This window comes from Mizuhopecten yessoensis, unplaced genomic scaffold (genome assembly GCF_002113885.1).
Source record: "Mizuhopecten yessoensis strain PY_sf001 unplaced genomic scaffold, ASM211388v2 scaffold4837, whole genome shotgun sequence".
Classification (NCBI taxonomy): Eukaryota; Metazoa; Mollusca; class Bivalvia; order Pectinida; family Pectinidae; genus Mizuhopecten; species Mizuhopecten yessoensis.
The window spans coordinates 226,490-254,380 of record NW_018405746.1 but is presented as its reverse complement, the minus strand read 5'-3'; the positions used below and the strand labels follow the sequence as shown (position 1 = coordinate 254,380).

General features: G+C 36.5%; 1 protein-coding gene across 1 annotated transcript; it reads right to left on the bottom strand.

Moving 5' to 3' along the window:
• Nucleotides 1-341: 341 nt before the first annotated feature.
• LOC110449879 (xylosyltransferase 1-like) lies at nt 342-27,648 on the bottom strand. Its single transcript, XM_021497024.1, has 12 exons — nt 27,492-27,648; nt 17,112-17,370; nt 16,522-16,650; nt 13,429-13,596; nt 11,852-12,027; nt 10,941-11,143; nt 9,960-10,040; nt 7,538-7,754; nt 5,994-6,170; nt 5,412-5,517; nt 4,071-4,399; nt 342-1,853 (listed from the first exon to the last, which is right to left on the bottom strand). Exons 1-12 carry the CDS (start codon nt 27,630-27,632, stop codon nt 1,188-1,190), a joined length of 2,652 nt encoding a protein of 883 aa, XP_021352699.1. The 5' UTR covers nt 27,633-27,648; the 3' UTR covers nt 342-1,187.
• Between the last annotated feature and the right edge of the window lie 243 nt (nt 27,649-27,891).

The window sequence follows — 27,891 nt, the reverse complement described above, 5'->3', positions numbered from 1 at the left end:
TTGTTTTTTTGTTTTTGTGAAAAAGCTTGTTCATTGATATAAATGAGCATGTAGCTTTTATCTTGATTCCTGATAATGATGATGTAAACATAATTTAAAAGATATTTGATCTTTCTTTCAAGTTTCATTAACGTATCAGTCATTGCTTGAAAGCTCAAGGATTTTTACAATAAATTATTCGAAATAAATAAAAACTTCATGCTATTTTTTTTAACTTACTTTCAAAATAAATTAATACACAAATGCTCAAAAAAATGAATGACTTAAAATATTATAGTACAATGTACACAAATTTACAATTCAATTTCAACAATATCGAAATCATCCTAAAAATAATTTTGATAGCTTTCAGCAGTGCATTGAGATTTTGTAAAACCTCTAAAACAAGGAACAAAATAACCAAATATTGCTAATACCCAGTATCAGTTGTGTAAATAATAAAGATACCATCTCTAGGCGAAATTCGTCTCGGATCAGAAAAATATTACCAAAAGCACCAAGAAAATACTAAAATTATAGTATAACAATGAAAGATAACAAATACAGATAACTTGCTGGTATAAGAAATGCAGTCATTTTTGTACGACCATCCAGCCTCCGATGTATTTTACTCAAAACCACCATCTAAACAATTACATGGTACAGCGTATAACAAAGAAAAACCAACAACATATCCCTCAGTAATGATAACTTTTGCAATGACTGTATCATAAAGGTGAAAATATATTACAGACGTATAAAACTACAAATGGTGGGCATTTTACGTTCATATTTTGAACAAATATATTCCAAGACCAGAACTTTTAATGCTAAATTAAGAAAAGATTGATAGAACACAGTCAATGCTAACAGTTTCATAAATATTTTGAATGGTAATTAAAAAAGTTTTTTGGTCCCTTTGCAGTTAATTTGAATGTGTAAATGAATTTGAAATCAGATACAGTTCCAGTTCATTTACTACCATGTTTTGATGCCCATAAGGTAATTATGATGATCTTGATGAATTAAAATCATTTTGATTTTTTTTTTGGTAACAGACTTTGAACACATTATGATAAATATCTTTTAGAGATACATTGCTGCTATTTAAAAAAAACCACCCAAATCCTGCCACACAAACAAGTTTGTTTTGACTAAATATATCACAGTTATTTGCTTGAAAATCTCAATGTAGTTGAGTTTTTGTGTCAGCTGACCAAGAGTCCCGTACGTTCATCAATCCCCCGGATTTCAGATTTTGGATCAGGTGACCTTGAACTCCAAGAAGTTGTGTCACAAAGGTCAATTTGTGGGCAGTGTTCTGCATTAACGGAACAGGTTGATTGTATCGACCAGAATTTCTGAGTTAAAAGGTCAATCCAGGATTCCAAAGCTGCCCCCGTCTTTTTACTATTAAATAAAGCATCATTTATAAATGCATCGGATGCATTAATTTTCAGGACGTTCCTGAATTCCGAAAAGTCCTTGGATGCGTAAAATTCCTGTGGCCCACCATGAGATAATTCGGACTCAACCGGATTAATTGGTTGGCCGTTCATCATGATAAGAGGTATAACAAGAAACTTTGTCTCTGCAAGTACAGTCCAATGGTGCATCAGTTTCACCGTCCAAACACCGGGTCGCAGAGGGACAGACAGTTGTGGTTTGTGGTTGCCTATATATTCAATGCTTGATTTTGGCACAGTCACTTCGTAAGATGCTGCTATGACATTAGCAGGGTCGATCCAAGCAACAGAGACTGTGAATTCCATACCTTGACCCCAAACGTGTCGCAGGACAAGGTCACTGTAAGGCCCTAAAAGCTGGGCGTAATTCCTAAATATCAATTCTTTCAAGTCAAAGTCAGTTCCAACCTGTGAAAATTAAACAGAACATATTTACATTTAACTAAGAAGCATTTAGCTAAATTATTTCAAATTTACATGACCTAGTACATGTATGTAATGGGTATATTCTGGTTTGCTTGTTTGATATTTCACATGCAATGTATTCACAGTGACTTAGTTTATATAACGATGGAGTCTACTGATGAATGGGCCACACTGATGTGGTATCCCAATAGAATATTATGTCACTACTTTGTAACATGAAATAAACAAGAAGGCAGGAGAAATATGAAAACATGAAGATCCAGGCAGATAAATTCTGGCCTAATTCATGTTCTCCTTTAAACAAAAGACACAGAAAATAAACCCATGATTAAGCAAGGAGTCATAACTAAGTCTATGCAAAGGAGTAATTAGCTTCACAACTGTTCCGTCTTTGTGTATTGTAGAGTTATCTTCTCTTGTGAGCAGGTATTGATTGTTACGTCATTGGTTTGTGTGAGAAAATTACGTCGTTTTCTCAAAAGTTGATGACAATTACTCTAAAAAACAAATGACATAACAATCAATACCTGCTCACAAGTTCAGATAACTCTGCAATAAGCAAAGACGGAATAACATCACTGTCTTGCATGTTTTCTATTTTGGACCACAAAGGATTGTGCCCTCTGGCTAGTGCAATGTTCAGGGACCTCCAAAGAAATATTTTAGCGCCCAGTGCAAGGCCATGATCCCTAGCCCTGTGGCTCATCTTTTAAACACATAGAGATGTGAATGTCAACAAGTTCCTTTTTTTTCTTTTTCTTTTCTTTCAATCACCAGATTATGACAACTAAGTATATCAAGGATGTATTCCACACTACTCGGTGTCATTAATAGCAATAAACTTATATCTGATAAACTGTTGATAACAAATATATTATTTGTTTGAAGTTTTGACCCCCTTACCATACCAGAATCTACAACTACTCTACTTAAAGATAGAAAAGATCATGATGCAATTCCCTCTGAACAACACTTTCAGGAGCCATCCCAGTATGACAGGATCCATGTCATAGGGAAATGGTGACCATATGGCCACTCTAAGAGAGGACCTTTCCTTCATCTAGGCCTTGGACTCAAAAACTTTACTATTTTTTATTATCTCTTTATATTGTTCAGTCTATAGTAGGTTATTTCCATCATTCTAGATGACTTCAACCTAGCTTTACAATGATTATTAAAATCCGTTATTATAAGACCAGTATATCTACCAGCTGGAAGAAACTCTGCACGACAACCTACCAATGTATTATTCAGTATGTAAAGAGTTTGCATTCTCTAACTACTATGTCCCACTAGGCGACTTTTTTATTGATGTCCTTTTAGATATGTATTGATATTGGCTTAACAGAGTTATCTATCTGGTACTAACTATTGATGACGTCACAATTCTACCTATTGTTTATAACGTCACAACTTCTGCCATTGTTAATGATGTCATTTATACATATATATATGTGTAGAACAATCGTATGTGCCCACATTTTTAGTACTTCAGGGGTAGAAATATCCGATAATTTTGTCCTGAAGAAGCCCATTGTAGGGGCGAAACCGATCGACACTTCTAATAAACTACAAGAATAACTTATTGCTCCTTCGCCTGTTGTGATTGAATCTGTTTTATTTGCTTAAAGATATAAAGATAATCATCTTAATGATCGTTTATACATGTACAAGATGTTGAAATTCTACATTTGTATAAAAAAGGAAAACATTCGACTTTTAAAATAGGAAATAAATGAATAGTCAGTGTTAGGCACCTAGTGCAAACACAAAATCATCAAGTCTGGTCATATAATAATAACAATTTGAGGTTCTTATATACCACTTTATCACTACCTAGTTTGTAGGTCGTCTCAAAGTGATTCACAAATTATTAACTGTGGTGATAGGGCCGTGGTGATAGGGCCGTTGCAACCAGCAACTCCCTGGGGAGCATACCGCTGTTTAGGCGCATACAGCTATTTAGGCGCTCACAGCTAGCATTCAACGATTCCAGCACTGCCCAAGCATGTACTCATTTACAGCTGAGTAGACTGGAACAAGCGGAGTAAAGTATCTTGTTCAAAGATACAACACAGTGCCGTGATGCGACTCAAACCTGCAACCCACAACCCTTCGGTCACGAGCCTGGCATCCTACAACTAGACTTCTGTGCCTCCAGGTACATGTAACTCAAAAAAATCCATAACTGATGATTACCTCTAGACTTATTAGTCTTCCAATAGGCCCAACTGGTTTTATCACAGCATAATTTCTCTCCCATTGTACATGCGTCTCCATGGTTACAATATTTCCAGTATTTTCATCCAGAGCCTCATAGAGAGTCAGAACTCCATTGAAACGGTCACGGATGTATAGAAGGTGTACCTCCAACAGTTTTTGCGGACGAATTCGACATTGAGCTTCAAGTTCAAGGTCCTTAGCAGCCCGACGGAGGAAGGACATATAGAAAGAATGATGTTCATCTTTTTTCTTGGTATTGACGTCAAAGTGATGGTATTCATTTTGCCAGTAATGGTCACTCATCTCTGTAACAGAAGACCAGGAGTCATGAACTGTGTATATTTTCATACAACAAAGAAAATAAGACCTTTTTGATTTATGGATTTTTTTTTATCCTTTGTATGTGAAATAGATTTTTGAGTTTCATTAAGAAATAAATTGAATTGTACTACTCTTAATATAATGAAATTTAATGGACCAAAAAGTATCAGTAATGAAATTAGATACACTAAAAAGTATCAGTAATGAAATTAGATACACCAAAAAGTATCAGTAATGAAATTTGATACACCAAAAAGTATCAGTAATGAAATTAGATACACCACTAAAGTATCAGTAATAAAATTAGATACACTTAAAAGTATCAGTAATAAAATTAGATACACTAAAAAGTATCAGTAATGAAATTTGGTTCAAGGTGTAGAGCCAATGCCGTTGCTTTAGTTTAGGTTTGGTTGGTTCTGTTTATCCCTTACCTGGGTACCACCTGTTTATCCCTTACCTGGGTACCACCTGTTTATCCCTTACCTGGGTACCACCTGTCTATCCCTTACCTGGGTAACCACCTGTTTATCCTTTACCTTGGTACCACCTGCTTATCCCTTACCTGGGTACCTCCTGTTTATCCCTTACCTGGGTACCACCTGTCTATCCCTTACCTGGGTACCTCCTGTTTATCCCTTACCTGGGTACCACCTGTTTATCCCTTACCTGGGTACCACCTGTTTATCCCTTACCTGGGTACCACCTGTTTATTTCTTACCTGGATACCACCTGTTTATCCCTTACCTGGGTACCACCCCAGAAGGAAGGGCGATTGAAGAAAAGGGCAAACTAAGTATAAGAGTCAATCGCAACAGGTTCGGGATAAGTTGATTTTGATAATACGGTAATGTCTACCGGTTTCGCCCGAACAGTGGGCTTCTTCAGGACCGTAAACTCAAGTTATCCCGAACTTGTTATGATTGACTCTTATACTTATTATACTTTGATATACCAAACAGTATCAGTATGATGGTTATGAGAAATTTGTTGTACCTTCGTTGGTCTTTCCAAACAGGTAGATATCCAAACTGTTGATGATCTCCTGGTTGACAATGGCTTCAAACTTCCTCGAAAAGAATGTAGGCTTATGCTCATAGGCCTGAGTTAAAAAAAAATCAAACATAGTAAAACACATTTACAGCATACTAACATGCTTATTGTGAATTCTAGCCAGGTTTTTTTTCCTTAATTTGGGATAGGGCTTTTGGGAAGAAAATATACCAATAAGGAAGGAAATTTCCAGGAGTTAACTGCAAATTTGGGGAATTAGGCATGAATTTGAAATAGTTTAAATTGGGAATGGGGCCATTATTGGCCCCAAAAGTTCACAGAAAAAAAACTATCTAGCTAATTACAAAGTCAGACAGAAATTGTGTCCCTTGCAAAGAATTGTCTCTTGAAAATCACATTCTGAAATAATGCCGTAGTGCGTTAGCTTCATTTAAATAGTGATTTTTTTCTCATTATAAGTTTTACAGCACCAACTTTGGAAAATATATTAAAAGAAAAAGATCTGAACATTTATCTGAGGTTGTTAAAACAATTGTTAAAAATTCACTGGCATGAGCAACCTACCAGGAGTCTGTCAAAGTCGGTGGACTTGAGATCGTTAGGGGAGCAGCCACACCAGTCTACAATGTGTTTATACTGGCACTTACAGCCCTGTCGTCGACGCCAGTTTGTCATGTGAAGGTTGTTGTCGATACACTTGTCACAAAACGGGCTGTTGTGGATCAGCGTGTGAAAGAACGACTGTAACGACACATAAACAACAAGTGAACAACTCATCAAATATATACATTTAGTACAAATTTCATAGTTCTCAAGCAAACCACCTTGGTGTGATGTAATATCTAATGGGCTGTTGTGGATCAAAGTAAAGATTTAATGGTTCTCAAGCAAACCACCCTGGCGTGATGTAATATCTAACGGGCTGATGTGGATCAGCGTATGAAAGAATGACTGTAACAACACACAAACAACAAATAAACAACTTATAAATATGTAATATAATTATTTAGTACAGTTTTACTGGTTCTCAAGCAAACCACCGTGGCGTGATGTAATATGTAACTTCTTCTTTCAAGTTCTGTGTCATGACATATGTATACATTGTAACATATTTTTACATTTCGTTCACAACTTTATCATACTTGCCAACTTTTTAAAAATTTCTATGAGAGAAATTCTGCGTTCTCAAAATTAAAAACATCAAATAAAAAGCATGTAAATAGCCCTGAGGGAAACATTAACACTTTTAAAATGGACATATTTTGAGTTGTTTTTTCAGATGAAATCATAAGATCTTAGAATATAGGAATAGTTAAGTAAATTCATTGGTTGAATATATCAAAATTATAGGTCCAAAATAGGGAGTCTTCTTCCAAATGAGGCTGAGTTGGCAAGTAAGAATTTATTCCAACACATTACTCTTTACTTAAGTTTTTTTTTCATAAGTCTATGTTCTAATTACAGTACATAATCCTCTTTTTGGCGTGGATGGAAGCCTGCAGGAGGTCTTAATGTGGGACAAAAATAGAGTACCCAGAGAAAATCCACGTGGTGAGCAGGTGAGCCAATAAATGTTCACATCCAACTGGGGAGTTGAACCCTGGCTGTATCGATGAAAGGCAAGTTTGTTATCCAATCTGCCATTCAAGTGACCCAACCACCCTATGTTCTTAGTCTTACAACAAAAATAATACTGATGATATAATCATTTAAAATAATGACCACAAGATGTGAGCGTTTCCTTCTTCATAGTGATAGGAATAAATCTAAACCAACTCTAGTAAGCTATATAGCAGTCCATGGTCATTTGCTTCAGACAAACTTTGGTTTCAAAAATGAACTAGGAGCCATAACTGTGTACATAGTGGGCCACAAGAACTAAATTCAGTAGGTATCACTCCACCATCCCGAGAGAAATATTGATTTAACTCATTCAACCCTGAAATTTCTTTATGAACCATTCCATCCTTTGAATTGGAAGGGTTCAAATTTGTCTTCAGGATTATATGAGTTAAAACCTTTCTTACAATCATTTAAGGGGACCTTTGTGCTGTGCTATGTGTTTACTGTGAGTAAAACTATGATTATTTTCTCAAGATGTAACAAACCTCAACCGGCAGTAGTGTGTACTTAAACACCTGCTTGAGCCCAGACACCAGCTCCGACTTGGACTGAGAGGCGTAGATACAGAAGTCTCGATGGAGGGTGACCCAATCACTTCCTCCGTCTAGACGAAAGCCGCTGGGAAGGGTTCGAGGTGCCACCCTCCATAAGTGGTTTTCACACTCCAAAAACGTGTTCTCTAATCCCTGCTTTTGTATAAACCTGTGGAATGTTACATTCATTCAAATAAATTCAAACATTTTGAGTTCGACTGAACAGACTGCTTATTACAAAATCATACCTGAATAAATAAAATAAAAATATTGAGTCATGATTATGCTTAAATTATAATAACCTTCTGAATATGCATCATTTATAAAGTACATGAATGTGAATAAAATATGTTAAAACTGAGGACTATGTATCAACAAATTAATATGTATTATTGATATAAAAGTATGATTTACTATATGCTATAATTATTTTAAATACAGTAACCTTTAAAGGGACATCACGGTGAAGTGTATTTTTTTTCCGTCTTAATTTTTAAAATACTACATTAACATATCAAGTGAGTGGATTTGGCTGATATAATATTATATTCATAAAAATGAATAATTTTAAGATAATTATTGGGATTTCTACCTGTCTAACTAACATTTTATCAAGGATTTCCCTGCGTCAGAACTACTATAAGGCATGCGCATAGCACGCAATTTCATTGTAAACAAAATGACTAGCCGTGGGAATTGTTGGTGTGTGAAAAGCGTAACGCATCAGCTACGAAGCGAAAAGTTGTCAAATGGTCAAAAGATAGCGCAAGGATTAGTTACGGAATCATTATTACAGGTGGGAAGTATTCAAAGGAGAAAATAACTGCCCTAGAAATTGTTACGTTGCATGTATTTTTCCGGATAGCCGGTATAAAGTTGAAATGGAATCGACAGAAATGCTGTTTATGTTATGAATACATATCTAAAACTATTAACCTAGCTAGTATCTTTGTCTAAGTTGTCTGATTTTGCTATGAGGCCCTCCAAGGGATAACTGTTGTGATAGCCACGGCATATATATTCTGTTCTCTCTTCAGTTGGTACTCGGGGTCAAATGAGATACGTGCGCTGTTAGATTTACATAATTTACAATATTCCCAGGTACCGTAAAATTATATGATTTAATTATACTGCTGAAGTAAACGATTTTTTTTATTTACATGCAAGATTTAAATATGTCAAAATGACGGCTCATGATGAATAATTGAGGAAGGAGAACCTACTTATAGTAAATAGGATTGCATAACAAAAACATTTTTTAAATCGTAATAATTCAACAGTTTATGTTTTCACATGATGTTGACTTAGGATGCATGATTAGGCAACAACTTTTTTTCTATAAATAATTAATTTTCGACTTCAGATAGAATCGGAATGCGCATTGAAAACCGGAACAAAGTAATTTGTTACGTAAAAATGTTTCCTGCTGCCGATAACTACGGCTTCTGTTACGGACAAAAAGAACTGATTAAAAAAAAGTTGTCTCAATACAAGTATGCTTTAATCTATGCAAAGTATTGAAAACATATAACTATAAAGTATCTCAACACGTTCCATATCCGACACATATTCTACATGTACACGGAGTGGTTTTGCCAGAAATATTTAATGTGTGTGATGGCTAATATGACTTACTAAGTGTTAGCGTATGAAGACAGTGAAAGTGGTAAAGAGAGTATACATAAATTTATATGCATGGTCTAGAAAAAAAGTGGCCAAAGACATTGAGCTGTACGATGTAAAAAAAAATATCCCAAACGTTTCTCTTTTTTTATACTTGTCAATGCATATATACACTTTATAAAAACATTTGAAAGGGATATTCGTCTCATGAATATTACTTTTTACAGAAAGGTTTGTCCCATGGTTGAGGGAACGTGTTTAGCCCCGTACCCATTTGTACCGGTCACATTACGCTAATAGATATTCCCTGGTGTCTGTAAATAATGCAGAGATGCCAACAAATATTTCTTCATTTAAATTCTGAATATTAGCATGTGTGCAATTAACTTCTGATGATGAATAATTACTGATTCAATAAGTTTCAACACAGATTTGGAAATCATATTCCTTGGTTTCAACAGTTATTTTCAACAGGGCTTTCCCGAACAATTAAAGTGGTCAAACTGGACATTTGGAACGGACTATGAATATGGGGATAGCAAGTTAACATAAGTGGAAGTGCATACAACACATACATTCATTAAAAAAATATATGGCTCTTCACATAATGTCCCTTTAATATCATTGAATGTAAGTGATTAATGGCGAAATAAATTTTAATAACAAAAACATGTTAATCAAAAGAATCTGTAGTCAATCAGTTTGATCAATGTCTGACCAAACATTAACAGGAGTTTGAGGATGAGCTTACCGCATCGTTTCCCTGCCATGTGACTTCAGGAATGTATGACCCTTGTGTTTGGTCAAGAAAAGTTCTAATGTCTTCAACCGCCTGAAATTTGAATTTGAAAGTACAATTTAATACATAAAAAGATAAGCAAATGTTGCCACGATTCAAATGAAAATGTTATATAAAATTATAGGTGTTCAAATTTATGTTGATGATGGGTGAGAACTCACGATATATACAAAATAGATACATTTTCATTGATATTTTGAATTCTAAACAAGAGCTTGTCTGTGTTAAAAAAAAGAAATCCTGTATCTTTCAAACTAGTCCAGTTTTTTTATTTTTGTGTAAATATACAGCTGTTACAAACACGCCCATATTGAAGACTTCACTTTATTTTTCACATTTTCTCAGATATTTTGCCATTGAACGATTCTTTCCCTTATTTTGAGTAATGGATAATCTTAACCTGTGAAAATAAGCAGACCTTTGCTTAACATTTCATTTAAGATTAAAAAAAAAAACAATGAATGAAAATTAACCAATTATGTTATTTAGAAAAGGAGATGAAAAGCTAACATTGACCTACCACATCTGAATTTACCTACTAGGTATAATATATTTAATGCATTTTCGGTTTTAGATTGACAAATGCTTGTTAATGTTATTTCCAATATGTTCAACTACAGACCAATGGGGAGGTCACTTTTTTAGAAGGTCAAGTCATATCAGAGTTAGCTCAATTTCAGATGGGATTAGTGACTGCTACTCTTTGAGCAGCTTAAATGGGACATGGTAGTAACTGTTATTCAGGCTAATATAAAAAAAAAGTTACTCTCCAATAGAGTAAACACTGCTATTGAGTCAGAATTTATGTTACTATTGTGTAGGTTATTGTGTAGGGCTGCTGGTAAATATTGACTCGGTTCATGAGGTCACTGTTATTGAGTCAGACTGCATGTTAAATGGTCAAGTTGTAATTCTTGACTAAAATGTACTCACTTTATAGGGTAGTCACTCTCACTCAGGTTAAGGTAATAGTCCCACTTCCAATCCTTCATGCCAAGCAACTCCTCTATAAAATGGAGGTGGGCGTCAAGGAGACTTGCTCCACCCCAAATTGTTGCAAACCGTGTTCGTGCCAGGTGGATATTTGAAAACTGCTTTTCAAGGGGAAGTAACTCTCGAAATAAGAACTCCTGCCTCTGGAATATATAACATAGCAAAGCAGATACAAAAATCTGACCCATAAAAGTAATACATGGTATTACTATCAGAAATATTTAATAAAGTCATTTACAGTCTGTACTGTATTTTTACCATGTTGGTGCGGCAAGAAAATTAGTGTTTTGAGGGACTTTAAAAGGCATTCCATATATTATATTTAACTAGAGAACAGAATGTTTTTGTGTTCAATATCCTTAGAAAATAGCAAGAAAGCATTCTTCTCAGCATCAAAAATACAGTTTGTTATTTCTATAATAGTGATACTCATTGTCAGTGAGATGCTGTTACATAAATGTGAGTATAATGTGTCAGACAGCAAATATATGCGGAGACAGTTTTTTGTATGTATCATTGTATATAATTAAAAAAAGGTTTGAAGATCTCTATCCTCGGGGTCTTTCCATTTTCTTTAATCAGGAGGAATGACTGACCTCCTGATAAAACCTGAAGAGTCAAAACCACTAAAGGAAAGTTATGTTCCAACTTTGTTTTTGTCATAGTTTATGAATCATTTGCTTTGAAAAAACAACTGTTGGCTGTTTACATATTTTACTGAAGTATGTTATTTTTTCTATATCAATATTGTTTGTGAACCTAGCTAAATAAAGGAGACATGAAGCATAATACATTAAGTAAACTGTAATGAGAGATATTTGAAGAATTAAAATGTAAAAAGCTGCCGATACCTTATCTACATGTATGTAGTAGTAATGATCACGATGATATATGGCCTTAATCAGCCTGCGGACCTGACGAACGGCTCGCCCATTCACAGTGAAAACAAACACGATTTTCACCGTCTCATCTTGCATCTCCATTTGTGTATCGTCTGATATTAGTGACGCCTCAGCAAGTATTTTCTCTAAAATGAAAAAAAAAACACTGACAAGTTACAAAGGGCCATACATATAGTTTTGACAGTATATATATCATCCCTGGTCTATTTTTAGTATCAGGGATTGATCTGACTGATTGCCACCATGAATTTCGGAATGCAAGTAATTTGTTGTTATTTAATGACATGTAGAATATCCATCCAATACTGTTTAACAACCTAATGTGTTGCTGATTATATACCCCGTTCTATTTTACTAAGTGCCCTTGACTTTAACTTCAGAAATTTTTCACATCCCTACTGCACATATACATTGTAACTGCTGTGTAATACCATTTAAAAATTAAGAAAAATTAGACTTTGAACACCTATCTCTACATTCTTCTTACTTTCAAGCACTTAGATGACTGAGAAAGGGATAACATTCATAAAATGTCACTTGAAGTTTGGCATTTACTAAGCAAAAAATAATCAGCCCAAATTAATTTTCTTTTTCACCATAGCGACTGGATTTTTCTACGCCTGGAAGCTTATTACAAACAAGACAAGGAACTACTTTTTTATGCACATCGAAATCTCTTCCAATGAGTCATGTGGTTGGGCTTATTGCTGAGCATGTGTTTATCATTGGTACTCACCCCTAAGACCAGTGCTGTAGATACTATTGGGGGGGGGGGGGGGGGGGTATCCTGAGCATGTGTTTATCATTGGTCCTCACCCCTAAGACAAGTGCTGTAGATACTATTGGGGGGGGGGGGGGGGGGGTATCCTGAGCATGTGTTTATCATTGGTCCTCACCCCTAAGACAAGTGCTGTAGATACTATTGGCGAGGTATCCTAAGCGTATGCTTTTCATTGGTACTCACCCCTAAGACAAGTGCTGTAGATACTATTGGGGGGGGGGGGGGGGGGGTATCCTGAGCATGTGTTTATCATTGGTCCTCACCCCTAAGACAAGTGCTGTAGATACTATTGGCGAGGTATCCTAAGCGTATGCTTTTCATTGGTACTCACCCCTAAGACAAGTGCTGTAGATACTATTGGGGGGGGGGGGGGGGGGGTATCCTGAGCATGTGTTTATCATTGGTCCTCACCCCTAAGACAAGTGCTGTAGATACTATTGGGGGTATCCTGAGGGTGGGTTTATCATTGGTACTCACCCCTAAGACAAGTGCTGTAGATACTATTGGGGGTATCCTGAGCCTGTGTTTATCATTGGTACTCACCTCTAAGACCAGTGCTGTAGATACTATTGGCGAGGTATCCTGAGCATGTGTTTATCATTGGTACTCACCCCTAAGACAAGTGCTGTAGATACTATTGGGGGTATCCTGAGCGTGTGTTTATCATTGGTACTCACCCCTAAGACCAGTGCTGTAGATACTATTGGCGAGGTATCCTGAGCGTATGTTTATCATTGGTACTCACCCCTAAGACCAGTGCTGTAGATACTATTGGCAAGGTATCCACCACATTTCTCTTCCTTGCTGCCCGGACAGCTACTTACACACCTGCCTTCTTCCTCCATTTTGTGTGTTCCGTAATTGTTCCCACACCAGCATTCCTTACTATACTGTAGCCCGGCATATACATACCCTTAAATAATAAATTTTCGGGAATTAGACATAATTAATATAAATACTTAACTCCTTGAAATTACCAATATGATATAACATCACCAAAATAATTTGACGAGCTCTGACACATGTTCCCTTGCAATTGAGTGTCAAGAACCTGGTCTGTTCGTTACATTCACATTAAGTTCCAAAGTAAAGGTGAATTGGTTTAGTTTGTTTGTGCTTAAGTTCTATCAAGCGCTATGGCCATTTAAGGACAAGCTAGGTTTTGTCGGTGGAAGAAAACCAGAGGACCCAGAGAAAACCCACTGACCTGCGTCCAGTACCTGGCCACTGCACCATGTGAGCCTCAAACCGTGAGCCAGTGGTGGAGGGCTAGCGATCATAGACGGTCAGATACCTTAACCACTCAGCCACTGTGGCCCCCTAACCACTCAGCCACTGTGGCCCCCTAACCACTCAGCCACTGTGGCCCCCTAACCACTCAGCCACTGTGGCCCCCATGGAAGGTGGAGGGTGGTCTTTTATGTCCTTAGGGTCGAAGATATTGTTGAAAGATGAAGTCACGTAGCAAAACTATACTGCTGGGTTGATAAAGTTTGGAGGGTTTGAGTGCTTGTTTGATTGTTAAAACAATGACACAAAATCTGTACCAAAAAGAATTCTATTCTCCTCACTTTCAATTTAATTCTCTGTTAAGGATTTCTTTACTACTGCATGCAAAACATTTGTCAATTCCATTGAAGTTTTTCTGTACATACAGTAACTTCCCCTAAATTTTCCTTTTGGTGAAATTGTAGTATGGCTGCAGGGCTTGACACTACTGTTTACCAGGTAGTTCTGTTGCTTTAATGATCAGAAGCTTTAAGGCTAAAGTTGGTCTGGCCCCACTGCTTTTTGCACTATTTTTACACTGTAGTTTTTGTTTTGTGCTGTTGTTTTTTGTTGATTTCATCATCTTTTTTTTTTTGCATAAAAATTCTGTAAGGTATATGTAAAATATAAACTTTATTTATTATACAACAATTATTAAACAATCTTTACAACTTATATTAATCACTCTTGTTGGCCCAGATTTTAGCACGTGGGGGTCTTACTGTTGGAGGAAACCAGAGTACCCTGAGAAAACCCATGTGATCGAGCAGATGACCCCATACCTTTTCACATCCAATCGGGGAATCAAACCCCGGCCGCCTTGGTGAAAGGCAAGTGCGCTATCCAGTGCACCACCCAACCACCCGAGGTATGGTTTCTTGTCAGAAATAACTTATCAAAGCTATAGTCATGCCAAAAAAGAGAAAAAAGTTTCCAATGCAAAATCACAGCTTTTGGCAGTGGTACTGGGATCCTTAAACAAGAGATCCCAGAGGGATCTTGGCACCCACCATTGTACCATCTTCATTAGATCTTTGTCAGTTAGATCTTTTCTCTTCTTCCCTCTTATCTGTTTGATCGAGTCATGTTAACAGTAAATACACCTTGAGGTAACTTTTGATCCAAACCTAATACTGATGTGTATGAGCGCCAACCTTCAAAGTGAGTTTGTCATTTCACATATTTACTAGTACAGTACTTGATGTGAAAGAAATAGAATCGATCATTGCAATATGAGAAAGATCTGTTTAGTTCTTACTTTAGCCATTTTGTTTTTATGATCAGTCTCAAAATATAACATACACAACGAGGGATCAAGGGGAACCTACATATCAAATTTGAGAAAGATCCCTCAAGTTATTCCTGAGAAAAAGTACTAACAAACCTTCAATGTCAAAAATCGAAGATGGTTGTCAGTTGGCCGTTTTGTTTAACTGATCAGTTTCGAAAGTAAACATGAACAATAAAGGATAGTCGGTAACCTGCATTGGCTGGCCCAAATGATTTTTTTGGGGCGAATAAAAAATTTGAAGCAATGGCCCATATGATATATTGGTGGCCCAAATAATTTTGGGAAGAATTATTTCCACAGCATTTAACACAATGCTTCAGCACATTTAAATTACATATTACATGACAATGTTTGTAATATGTAAAACAAAATAAAACATTATATATTTATTCTTCAACCCTAGTTAAAACCTGACATGATCCACTCCATTCAGGTATTTAGTATTTCCCAAAGAAATACACAAAACTCGCACCTCAAAGACGACACCCTGGCCATATTTTCTAAATCACGTCAGTTCGATTCAAACTGAAGTAATGACAACTGAAAAATGTACTGCCCCCCAGTTAATGTGAAAGGGACTATACCTGGTAAGTTCTTTTATTCACGAATTTTTCGACAGTCGCCCAAATTTTTGTTGGGCCAGTGACTACCTCAAAAGTGACTACCTCACTTTTGATAACTTATGGTCACCCGAGCAAGACTTTAATCGCCATTATGGCTATTTCTCAGGAAGTACCAGAGGGCTCTTTCACAAATTTTATATGTAGGTTCCCCTTAAAGCTTGTTCCCTTGTTTTGCAGCAGTGCATTTCAGGCACTGCTGCAGAACAAGGGAACAAGCTTTAAGGGGAACCTACATATAAAATTTGTGAAATAGCCCTCTGGTACTTCCTGAGAAATAGCCATAACAAACTTTCACTGTCAAAATCCAAGATGATTGCCTGTCGGCCATGTTGTTTATCCGATCAGTCTCAAAAGTTGCCCTGCACAGCTAGGAACCAAGGGGAACCTACATATAAAATTTGAGAAAGATCCCTATGGTACTTCTTGAGAAATACCGATAACAATAATTGTTTACAGACGGATGACGGACGACAGACAACGGACGCAGGGTGATTTGAATAGCCCACCATCAGATGATGGTGGGCTAAAATATGAAATAATTAGCCTCCACATAAATACTTTCACATTACATTTCACAATATAGTCCTGAGAATCCAGAATTAGATATAATTAGGTAGAAAGGAAATTGTATACTGGGTGGTGAAACATGACTTACCTAAAAGTAGACAGAAGTTTGTGCATTTGGTTGGTGAGTTGTCCTCTGGGAAGTCTGTATGAAATCGTAAGTCACGAATCTGCAAGTTGTCACGGAAACAACCCAGATGATGGCCTTTGCTGTATGTGCCTGGACATAGATTCAAAACTCATTCCATAGGATTGGAGAGAGCAATAAAATTAATTTCTCTATGTGTCTATATTAAATTCCCAAAATGTCAAGAATAAGGGGTACAGATGTTTCGGTACGTGTATATGTATAAGGTGTTTCAGTACTTGTATATGCATAAGGTGTTTCTGTACTTTCCAAAAGTCTTTTTGATATAATGATTACATTTTCGGCACTTTGACAACACAGTGACATGCTTGTTTTTATGTGTTCCGTGTGTCGGTTATTTGATATTTTCATACATTCTTAAGCTTTTTACGCTTTCAAAGAAAGAGCTGCATAATCCATTTGTTTATAGGTACTGCAACTACTGGGTACTGAAACATCTAGAATTCAAGAATAATTTCCCAAAGAGTCAAGTCTCAAATTCTCAATTTATATCGGAGTTAGGACTGTGTGTCAAGAACAAGTTAAGAATTTACCTTTATATGGACAGGTATTAGGTAGACTAGTTGGGTAAAGTTTTCCCTCCTGGGAAAGGCAGTAGACATCTGCAATCTCTTGTTTACAGCCCGGTGTTTTGGACCGGTTGATGGCCGACATTGCCTCCTTGCCAGTAATGAGACACTTTGGCTTATATGATAGTGGCACATTGATTGTGTTATTGTCTATAAAATGAGTATCTAATGTCTGTGTAAATAAGTGCTGAAGTTGTACGGCATCAGGCGGGTCTTTTCCATTCTATTAACATAAAAGAAGAATATATATATACAATGTTTATGCACTGGATCTGAAAAATACAACTGTTCATCAGATGCGTGTTACTTAACATTAAATACATATATAAACAAAGAGGTAATACATGTGTAGCAGCAATACTGACATTAGGATCAATGAAATTCAATAATTAATGGTTTTCTGTTATATATTTTGGGATATAGAGTTGTTTATTGGGTCACTATTTATGTGACTATGTCTTGTGTTTAGATGTTTTGATAAATAAGTGTTTATGTTTGTGTCTTGCGAAGAAGGCAGATTTTGGGTTAGAAAAAGGAAGGTGTTTATATAAACATTTTCAGATAATTATTTCAAATCAATCATACTTGCCGATTAACTCTCGTTATTTAGGACAGAGACTCCTGATTTTGGACCCTAGTCTTTAGTCTTTCCATCCAGTGAATTTGCACTATATTCTAAGATCAAATGATTTTAGCATAAAGAACAAAAAAGATGCCATTTTGAAGTGGTAATTTTCCCCTCAGGGGTATATATACACATTTTATTTAAGTTTTTAATTTTGAATATGCAGAATCTTTCCCATGAAAATTTCAAACAGTTGGTAAGTATGAATCAATGTTTATGGAATTGTTCCAGCTGGTCATTATCAACAACAGAATTCTTTTCATGATATAATATTTACATTTCCACTGCACAGAGCCTAGATGTTTCTACCGGGCCCAATGTATGTTATTTCCGTATAACATACATTGGGCTATTGTGACGACGCTATGCTAATGACGTCATAACTGTAACGTTGGAGATTGCACTGCTCCACTGTCAACTGGTGGCTGTTCTCTGTATGGATTTACCCTGACGTTGAAACGTGTTCAGACTAATATTATGTCTTTATTTCTGCGTGAACTGTAAGTTGATTAACATAAAATGTAAATATAAGGATTGGTTGTCATACTTTTGACATGCATTGGTGTGTAGAGCGCTCCATTCAATATGTATAGGTAAGTCAATATATGTTACACACCAATGCATGTCAAAAATATGACAACCAATCCTTAAATGACAGGATATTGTCTGCACTTTATAGTATATATATAGTGTTGTTATCATATTCCAGTTTGTTTTTATATAGGTTTGTAAGTAAAAGTCAATCTGACTATGGTTGTATTTCAATAAGGGGAGCAAATCCAGTTAGTCTCAAGTTTAGTGATAAAAAACAAATTTTCATAATACAGGACTTCGTCTCAGCACGAACTTAGATAACAGGGATTTCTAATCTAATTCCGTGGTCTCAGTCTGTATCACTTTCTCATGTTCATTATGCATAGAAACACAAACATATGTTCAAAAGGTTTTAAATAAAAACCTAAAAATACACCTATGAGAATTAAAAATGAATCACCTGAAGACAAGAAACAAAACTGCTACGGAAAATTTTCTCTTTTTTTTCTCTCTCCAAAAATAACAATCTGAAAATGTTCTGTAATTACTCATTAAGTTAACCCAGGCCTTGAACAGTTGTGATGATAACTCAATTTGTCTCTCATACAGACACGTAAACAACTCAGATTTCAATCTAAAGTTAGCTAATGGGTTTGAAGACTGTAAGCAAATAACTTCATGCATTCATGTAAAGGACTCGAGGCCAAACATAATTCTTTCCAGATACACTAAAATGTTTTGTTTGTTGTAAATGTCATACGTATACACTGTACAGGACTATTGGGTGTAGTTTGATCAAAATCTGCTGTCTGAAATAAAGTCACAACGATTTTCTATAAATAGAAATGGTGACCTTGAACTTGAAACACAAAATCATTTGAGGTATTGATATCTTTGACAATATATGAAGTTTTATCAAAATCAGAAATTATGTCATTATCGCAATGACAACAGGTGAACATGTCTTTGAATGCACAAGCGTACAAACATTCAAAAAGAACATATACCTCCTCAATAACCTCATTAAGGGGGATTATAGAAAAGTCTTTGTTTATAATAAATAGCAAAAAATCTAATGATTTTAGCCTTATCAAAAAGTTTTGTGTTAATTTCAGATTTTATTGTTTTTTCAGGTAATTAAATTCAAAAATATACAAATAACAGCCATAATATACAATCATAATCTTTATGCAGAACATTTAAACAAATTAATACTGGTTTGTTTTACCTAAAATATTCTCGATCACTAGTACAACAAACAAAAAGTCTTGGTAGAGGAAAACTTAAGTTGATGAACCTCCTATGTTCATAGTTTACATAGCTAAAGATCACGAGAAAATATGAAAAGTTTCAGGACGATGGCCTGGCCTATATAGATTTTTTAGTGAGTGCTGACATTGCATTGTGGAAAGAAAAAAATATCACTGTATATGTCCATATGCAAATTATACGTCAATAGGTAAATTTCTACTTTTTTGTCATAATTTGAAGTCATGGACTTGTAAGACATCCTCACAAATCTTAAACATCATGTTAGGGCCCTCGGGTTGAATATTGTCGCATATAAATGACTTTTAAGTTTACAGGCAAGACTAAATGCTTTTAAAGAGAAATATTATCCTGACTCCTGATCAGGAGTGTATCTTTTAAGGGAAAGTAAATTACTCATGTCGTACCTAAGGCTAATTATAGTCCATTGATATTGTCAGGCAAAAATAAACAAAAGTACCTGTTCCATTGTGTACCTGCCTAATACCTGGTGTATCTTATCATAAGGAATTATTCAGTGACTTGTATGCCTTTGGCTCAAAATTTCTTTTTACTGATGGTTTGGTTTGTGTTTTACATCCGATTTAGTATTAAGAGTTAGGATCATTTTAGAACAAGCCAGGTTTTTGTGGCGGAGGAAAACCAGGGAAAATCCACAATCCTGAAGCCAGTACCTGGATAATGCCCAACATTGGCCTTGAATGTGTGACCCAGTGGTGGAGGGCTTAAGTGATTGTAGATGGTCGGACACCTTGACCACTCGGCCACCATGACCCTACCCTCTTACTAGTGTCTCATGAGAAACTATTGTCTATGTATGACAATACAAAGACAACTATCTATAGAGAACTTGACTGGGGCCTTTACAGAACCAAATACCCCCTACCACTAATAATGGGCAGGGGGTTTAGATCTATCCATAATCGGTTTATAATTTTATGGGACTGCATACCCAAATAAAGAGAACAGTACTGTTCTATCAATAGACAGAGTTGTAAGCTTAACATTAGGTTTGGTTCTTTTATAATGAATAGATTTCAAGCAGCTTTTGTGCAAATTTGTCAGTCATTTAGAAAAAATCATAAGAAAAAAATACTTTTAATACATACTTTACAATGTATAGATTTGACATTCTGATTTCAATATTGAAGCAGTTACATGCATAATTGGAATCGGAAAGGGCAAACCGATCAATTTCAGATCATCAGCCCATCACTACCAGTCCACCCCTGCAGGTCGAGCATGGAGAATAGAATACACCTGCTGTTACCTAATGCATGTATCATTCGAGGTGACTAATGTGGGAACCCCTTGCAGAATTGGGTATTTGCATTTGTGTCCCCAAATAGAGGGCATAAAAGCAATCAAAATAATTCTGCTGCACCCATTGCAACATTTGGGATATTTCTCTATTTTTCTACTTCTATCTACCTTTTATTTCCGAGCGCCTTGCTTGGCAACACCTCACTTCTGGCTTTAATGTTGAGCATTCGCCCAATGAGGAAGGCAGTGGGTTATGTCCCTGCGGGCCCAGACATACCAAAGTCCTTAAAAATGGTAGTTGTTATTCCCTGCTTAACAACTGGCTCACCCGTTGTCAGTGTAATGTGACCGGGCGTAATGCTGTGCTGGGTGCCTTCAGCATGGTATTTCAGTGAGATAGCACTATAAAGTCGGCATCAGATCCGTGCTATCTCAAGGAGACAAGTACACCAACATACTCTGTCTACAGCATACATACACTCATGCACACATACACTACACACATGGAGGCACATCCTTAAATTACCTCGGCTGTTCATAGGAAGTTTATCAAAATAAAACCAAACTACTACCAGTCTCCCACCACCTGTGTAAGTAATCCCTACATTGAATTTAAATAAAGTACAATATTGCAGTATACAATAGAACCTTGTTGAAGGTCTGGCTTACATGTTTAAGTTTCTGGATTATACAGGGTGCTGTAAACACAGGATATGTCACGCTGCACATTGGCATCCTCGATATCCAGGGGTTATGCTCACTTTTGCTCTCTGCACCCCTGGAATATGTCATAGCAAAATTGGTGGCTCGGGGCTAACTTGGTGTCAGATTGTCAATCAGAATGTGGCTATATAGTTCTTGGTTTGGGGAATTAGCTGTGGTAGAATAAGCAACATCTTGACAAGCACCCTTTGTGGTTGTACTGTATTTACCTAAGGTTCAAAGGAATGAGTCCAGTCCAGATTCTCTTTTGTGCTAGGTTTATTCATATACACAAAAGTCAGTATGTTACAAAGTCAGTACTTCCATATCTTGCTGCTGGCTTATACTTTAAAGTTGGTAAAGTCCATTGGTCCAGTGTATCAGACCAGCACCTCCACTCTCGCTCCTGTCTGTGTGTCGACTCCCTAAAATAAATACCAGTCGCCACCGTTCACCAGTCACGCACACTTTGCAAGGTGTGGAACGGCATAACACTTTCCCAAAAACAGCCAAGATGTTAGATATCACTCTGAATAAAATATAAACCCCGAATAATCAATTACTGAAAAGGTACTACTGCATCAGTAGTTATCGTGATGAAGATTTCTATGTCTGAGCTGATTTGTTTTTCGACAGGCAGTGTATAGGTCTCTAGTTTAATCCCTGTAACTTTTGTTCCTTTTAATTGTGTTTTTGTTTTACTACAATTCTATTTGTGGAAAACTTTTGTAGAATAGGACATTTTTCATGATAGCATACAAGCAAGGATTTATATTTATCTTCAATTTTGGATGCAAAAAACACTGACTCATATCTATAATTCGAGGTTCTTATATACCGCTTTATCACAACCTAGTTTGTAGGTCGTCTCAAAGCGGTTCACAAATTATTATCCGTGATTATGGTGCCTTTGCAACCAGCCAATACATTTCTCAGCTCCCTGGGGAGCATACAGCTGGTGCTGCCATTTCAGTGCTAATAGCTAGCATTCAACAATTCTAGCACTGCCCAACCACGTACTTATTTACAGCTGAGTAGACTGGAACAAGCGGAGTAAAGTATCTTGCTCAAAGATACAACACAGTGCCGTGCCGTGACTCGAACCTGCAACCCTTTGGTGACGAGCCCGGCGTCTTACCTCTAGACTACCGTGCCCTATTATCTATGGTAATAGGGCATATCCAAAACATTTACATTTATTTAGCCTTTGATTTTTGTACACATGTTTTAAAGGTAATTTAGCAGTGAAACATGGGAAACTTTCATCTTATTTTTTATCTTGCCAATCTGATTACATTAAGAAACATAACTATGTAATGAATTTTGAATGGCGATATGTTATAACATGTGTTTTTGGAAACAATAACTTAAGGATCTAACAGGTTCAATAAGAATTTTTGAAAAGAGACATTTGCTTCAGATGAAAAATTAACCCCCACCCCCGCCAACACCAACCCACTCCTTCCCAACTGATTCATAATCTTGGTGCACATTGGTTATCAAATTTTAAAAATATTCATGGTGAAACCGATATTTTATAGTGTTCATTAAAAACGTATTTAATCATATTGGTTTTTAAATTGTAAAAAATATTCATCTGATAAAAATAAGGACCCGTCTTTGACAGGATTCAAACTCAGTTCAGAGGACTTGTGATTGTTATGAGACACGACGTAATGTGGTCATTCTCCAACTCATGTACACATGTTGAACGGAAGGTCCACGTGCTGAGAATGGATTATGATTCTGACAGTATCCTAAGTCAGATATTGGATTTGTATGAGGGTTAAATTTACCAAAGTACTGGATACATGGATACTAGTACTGCTGACATGGATATTAGCTTCAGCTCAGGTAAACGTCGAAAGAAATCAATATGATATGTGATATTGTCATCCCTTTGTTTTCATTTTATTATTTCACATACTGTAAATAATAATAGCTGCTATTATTTGCTTAAAAATCTGTAAAAATTACAGCATCTGTCCGATCACCATGGGCACAGAATAATAGTTTGGGTATAAATGTACGGACCTCGTACAAGTTTGTACTCTTATTCACAGGGAGATTCATCAGCTGTTAAAAGTGATTTTCTACATTCTTTTTTCCCTGGATCAAAACAGTTGAATTAAACAATGTATTCACTTCCATTTGATGAAATCCTCGGATTACAATCCTCTGCCTTTGGTTATTTCATTGATTGCAATTTGATTGTAAGGATAATGCTGAATAGGAAAATATTTTGATTTCTTTTATTATTTATATTTTTGATAAATTACATGAATTGATGGTTCTGAGTGAAAACAGATCAAATATCTTTGAGACTGAAGCAGCGCTGTCGGTGTTAGCTCCAGTGACACCAATTTTTTGCTATTAAGCATTTAAACCACATATGATGGTGACATTGGAAACAATGAAAAAAATGAAACTTATTATTATAATAAAAATACACACTATTGTTTTGTGTTCTTTTGAATTTTATGTTCAGTTTTTATACAGTGGTGAAGTGTGGAGTCTGTTAACGTTACGTCATCTATTTATTCATGCCTTCGTATTAGTAATGCCCACTTACATTCAGTGAAATGAAAGGCCCATTGTGTTAATAAACGGTAATGCCCAGTTTTGGGCATCACACAAAAGGCTATTGTGTTAATACCTGGTATATATAATCTTATAAGTATTTACTTCCCTAAGAATGGTTAGTGTCCACAGGTATGTGACACAATAGTACAATAACATTAATTGATCTATAGAGCAGATAATAAAGAGCTTTAAAGGTAAGAACCTAGCTGTCAATACAATTATTTTAGGGCTTATCTTATTTATCATACATCAAAACTTCTAAAACCTACAGTAAATGTCAATGAGTTGTACATCCCAAAGCTAATTTCGAAGTCTGTTGATAAATAATTCTTACATTACAATTTCCAAAACAAGAAATAACTCAAAAACACCAAATATTGCATACTTTTACACTGTGATACATTGTATATACTGTTGTAACAGGAGAGGAAAAATGCATGGCCAGTCCAGATGCCTTGAACTGATCTGTAATTACCTCACAATAATGTGTGATTAGATGCCATGAATAGGATATCTTACAATATGCGATTAGAAAACCCAAAAAAAACATTAAAATCAACCACGGCTGGAAATGATGAAACCTATAGCAGGTATTTAAGAAATCTAAATATCAACTTGAGAAAATGTGCAGTACAATAACATTTTCTGTTTTTCTTTTTGTATATAAAACAATAGTAAGACCAAAGTTACAGAGCATGGTCAGCAGGATATCATCATAGAGGAGAAAGGGGTAAAGGAGCTGCTCAGTGATGAGGAGAAAGGGGTAAAGGAGCTGCTCAGTGATGAGGAGAAAGGGGTAACGGAGCTGCTCAGTGATGAGGAGAAAGGGGTAAAGGAGCTGTTCAGTGATGAGGAGAAAGGGGTAAAGGAGCTGCTCAGTGATGAGGAGAAAGGGGTAAAGGAGCTGCTTAGTGATAACAAGACCAAAATGGCAAGTAGATAACATTCCAGCAAGAATACTTAAAGATCTCACTGAGGAAATATTACCATCCCTGACAATGATCTTTAATAACTGCTTAAAGACTGGATCTGTACCAACAGGATGAAAAGTGCATGTCACAGAAGTCTTTCAGAAGGAAGAGCAAGTATATGTAGCTATCGACCTGTTTCTCTACCATCCATATGCAGGAATATTCAGGAACAAATCGTTGTGTCTTACATCATGAAACATCTCGACAAACACAGCATCCCGATTGTCAGCATGGATTCAGGGCCAGAAACTGTGAGTCCCAGCCCCTTACCCTCGCTATGATCTTGCAGGCAAGTTTGATCTGGGCCTGCAGATAGATCTCATTATATTATGAGACGGATTATTTCAAAGCATTGGACTAGGTGCCACACCAACACTTGTTGAGGAATACGGTAACAGGGGCCAACACTATCCTGGATGAGAAGCTTTCTGCAAGGACAGACTTGACGGGTCATGGTAGAAGGAACATTATCTTAAAAAGTCACAGTTGCAGTATTGCGGTAAAATCTGTGTCAGACTTCTTCTTTTCCTCCTTTTCATTATTGACCTTCCAAACAACATCACATCTGACGTAGGATTTCTTTTCAGATGGCTGTGTTGTTTACAGGACATTGAGAGAAAAACTTCAAGAAGACAGCGATCAACTGTGACAAGACATGGCAGAACAGGCTGACTAAGACCAAAAGTGGAAAATGGAGCAATCTCATTATCTGATTAAAATCATCTGTTAAATGGCGTAGTGCGTATACAAAGTTAACAGAGCCATGTAACAGGTGATTTTTTTAATCAGATTGAGAATGGAGTAGTGTCCTAAGGGTTACAAAGAATAGGAAGATCTCAAGGCCCCAGTACCATCGATCATAAAGGCCAATTACTCAAAGATACTGTATACATTCCTGCAAATATCTTGGGGTGGATCTCTCAAACATATCTCTCATGAAAACGTCACATCATTTGAGTATGTAAGAAGGCAAATATCACCCTTGGACTCCTTATGAGGAATCTTAAAAGATTTCAAACAAGGATACCAAGGCCCGTACATATTTTGCACTCATTCACCCTAAATTAGAGACCAAGTTTTGCTCATCTCTCTTTGAAGACCCCTATCAAGAATCAGACTGACCAGCAGGAAATGGTTCAAAGAAGAGCTGCTCATTACACCGCACACATAACGTAACACAAACACTGATTCTGACATTATGCAGTCCCTACAATAGCAGTCATTGAATTCCAGATGCCTCAAGATCCAGTTAACGATTGCCCATGATTTATAAAATATGGAACCCCAGGACTATCTGAAAACCTCTACATTTTTCATTCGATGTAATCACTCCTTTAAATATTGCTGACTCTCTTCCTTAAAAACCCTTTCCCATCAATCAAGGGACACCTAAAACTGGAATTCCCTCCTAGATGCTATGACTAATATAAGGTCCCTGACTTGGCACCTTTCAAGCAGGGTCTATTTTCTCTCTCCTTTTCAAAACACATCCAGACTGGCTTTCCATCTGCCCAATGACAAGAGCTGTACTGGTCGAGCTGGTCCTCAGGGGCCCCTACAGTAGCTAGATTTGTTAAAGGAGGGAGGAATGTAGCGGAACTGGACTGCATGGGTAGATCAAGGGCAACCAGGTAGCTCAAATGGTTAAAGCATCTGTCTACAATTTGGAGGGTCCTGGGTTCGAACCACCGGCCTGGTTGTTGCATTTCTCTTTCTCCTGTTACAACTACATTCTTTCAACAGAACAGTGGTAGATGTAGATGGAGTGATAGGATGTCTATTCCTAGTATTACAAAACAACTGTACCAATTATCACTTTGTAACACCTATCGTCGTTGGCATCTTTTTTATTGATAGAATAAGTATGAGGATTTATTGAGCGACGTTTTACATGTGTAACAGGAAAGAGAGTAATGTGCTTCCAACAGGGATCAAACCAACGATCTCTGACTTCCAAGTCGAATGCTCTACCACTGAGCTAAAGGGTATTCCCTCTAGTGCGAAGCTAGGTGACCGTAATCATGTACAATTAAAATCTGCCACACTACTCACCCCTTTTTAAATGTGTTTGCCATCGAATACCAAAACAACCCAGGTTATGAATCTCTGTTACCATAAGTAGGGCCACAGACACCATTTGTAACAGTAAGCTTACTGACCCTAAACGTCACTATGCAATATTTAACCTAATTGATATGAATAAAGTTAGTAATATTATTTTTAAAAAACCTTGATCGAGTGTTTATTCGACCAAACCATCAATGGAACATTTATTTAAAAACCATGTGTATAAAAATCACAATTACGGTACAGTAGCTCCACGTTATCTCATGATCAGCATCATCAACCACAGACGTTTGCATAAAGACAGTGCCAAAAAGACCAAAACTTTCTTACCTTGTTTCCAATTTTGCCATCACGGAAATCTTTATCAAAACTAAACATATAAAACATTGCAAATTGTAAAAACACTATTGTTATCGCGCAAATGGATAATTTTTTATATTTAAAGCATCGCCGGCAAATGTGTCGAGCCATCTTCCTCCGGTAACAGTCATCCGGCAATATGCTGTATCAAGCAAGTTTTTCACGTTGGAGTGTGGAAGGAAATTGCCGAGGGTGTCCGATCAACACACAGGGGAGCGTTCGATTGCAACCACACTCTCTTAGCTCTTTTTGGTTAGTTACCTCCCTTATACAACAGGCACAACGTGGTACCCATAGCTGAGTCATCATATATTCCTACAAGATTCATGCCCAGTTGATGAGCGTTTATCTCACCAAATTATCAGAATTC

Coding starts and splice junctions, on each gene's coding strand:
- LOC110449879 (XM_021497024.1), bottom strand. CDS start 27,632: ATGGCTCGACACATTTGCCGGCGATGCTTTAAATATAAAAAATTATCC. Junction 13,597..16,521: donor AAACTTCTGTCTACTTTTAG/GTAAGTCATGTT, acceptor TTATTATTTAAG/GGTATGTATATGCCGGGCTA. Junction 6,171..7,537: donor ACACACTACTGCCGGTTGAG/GTTTGTTACATC, acceptor GTGTCGTTACAG/TCGTTCTTTCACACGCTGAT.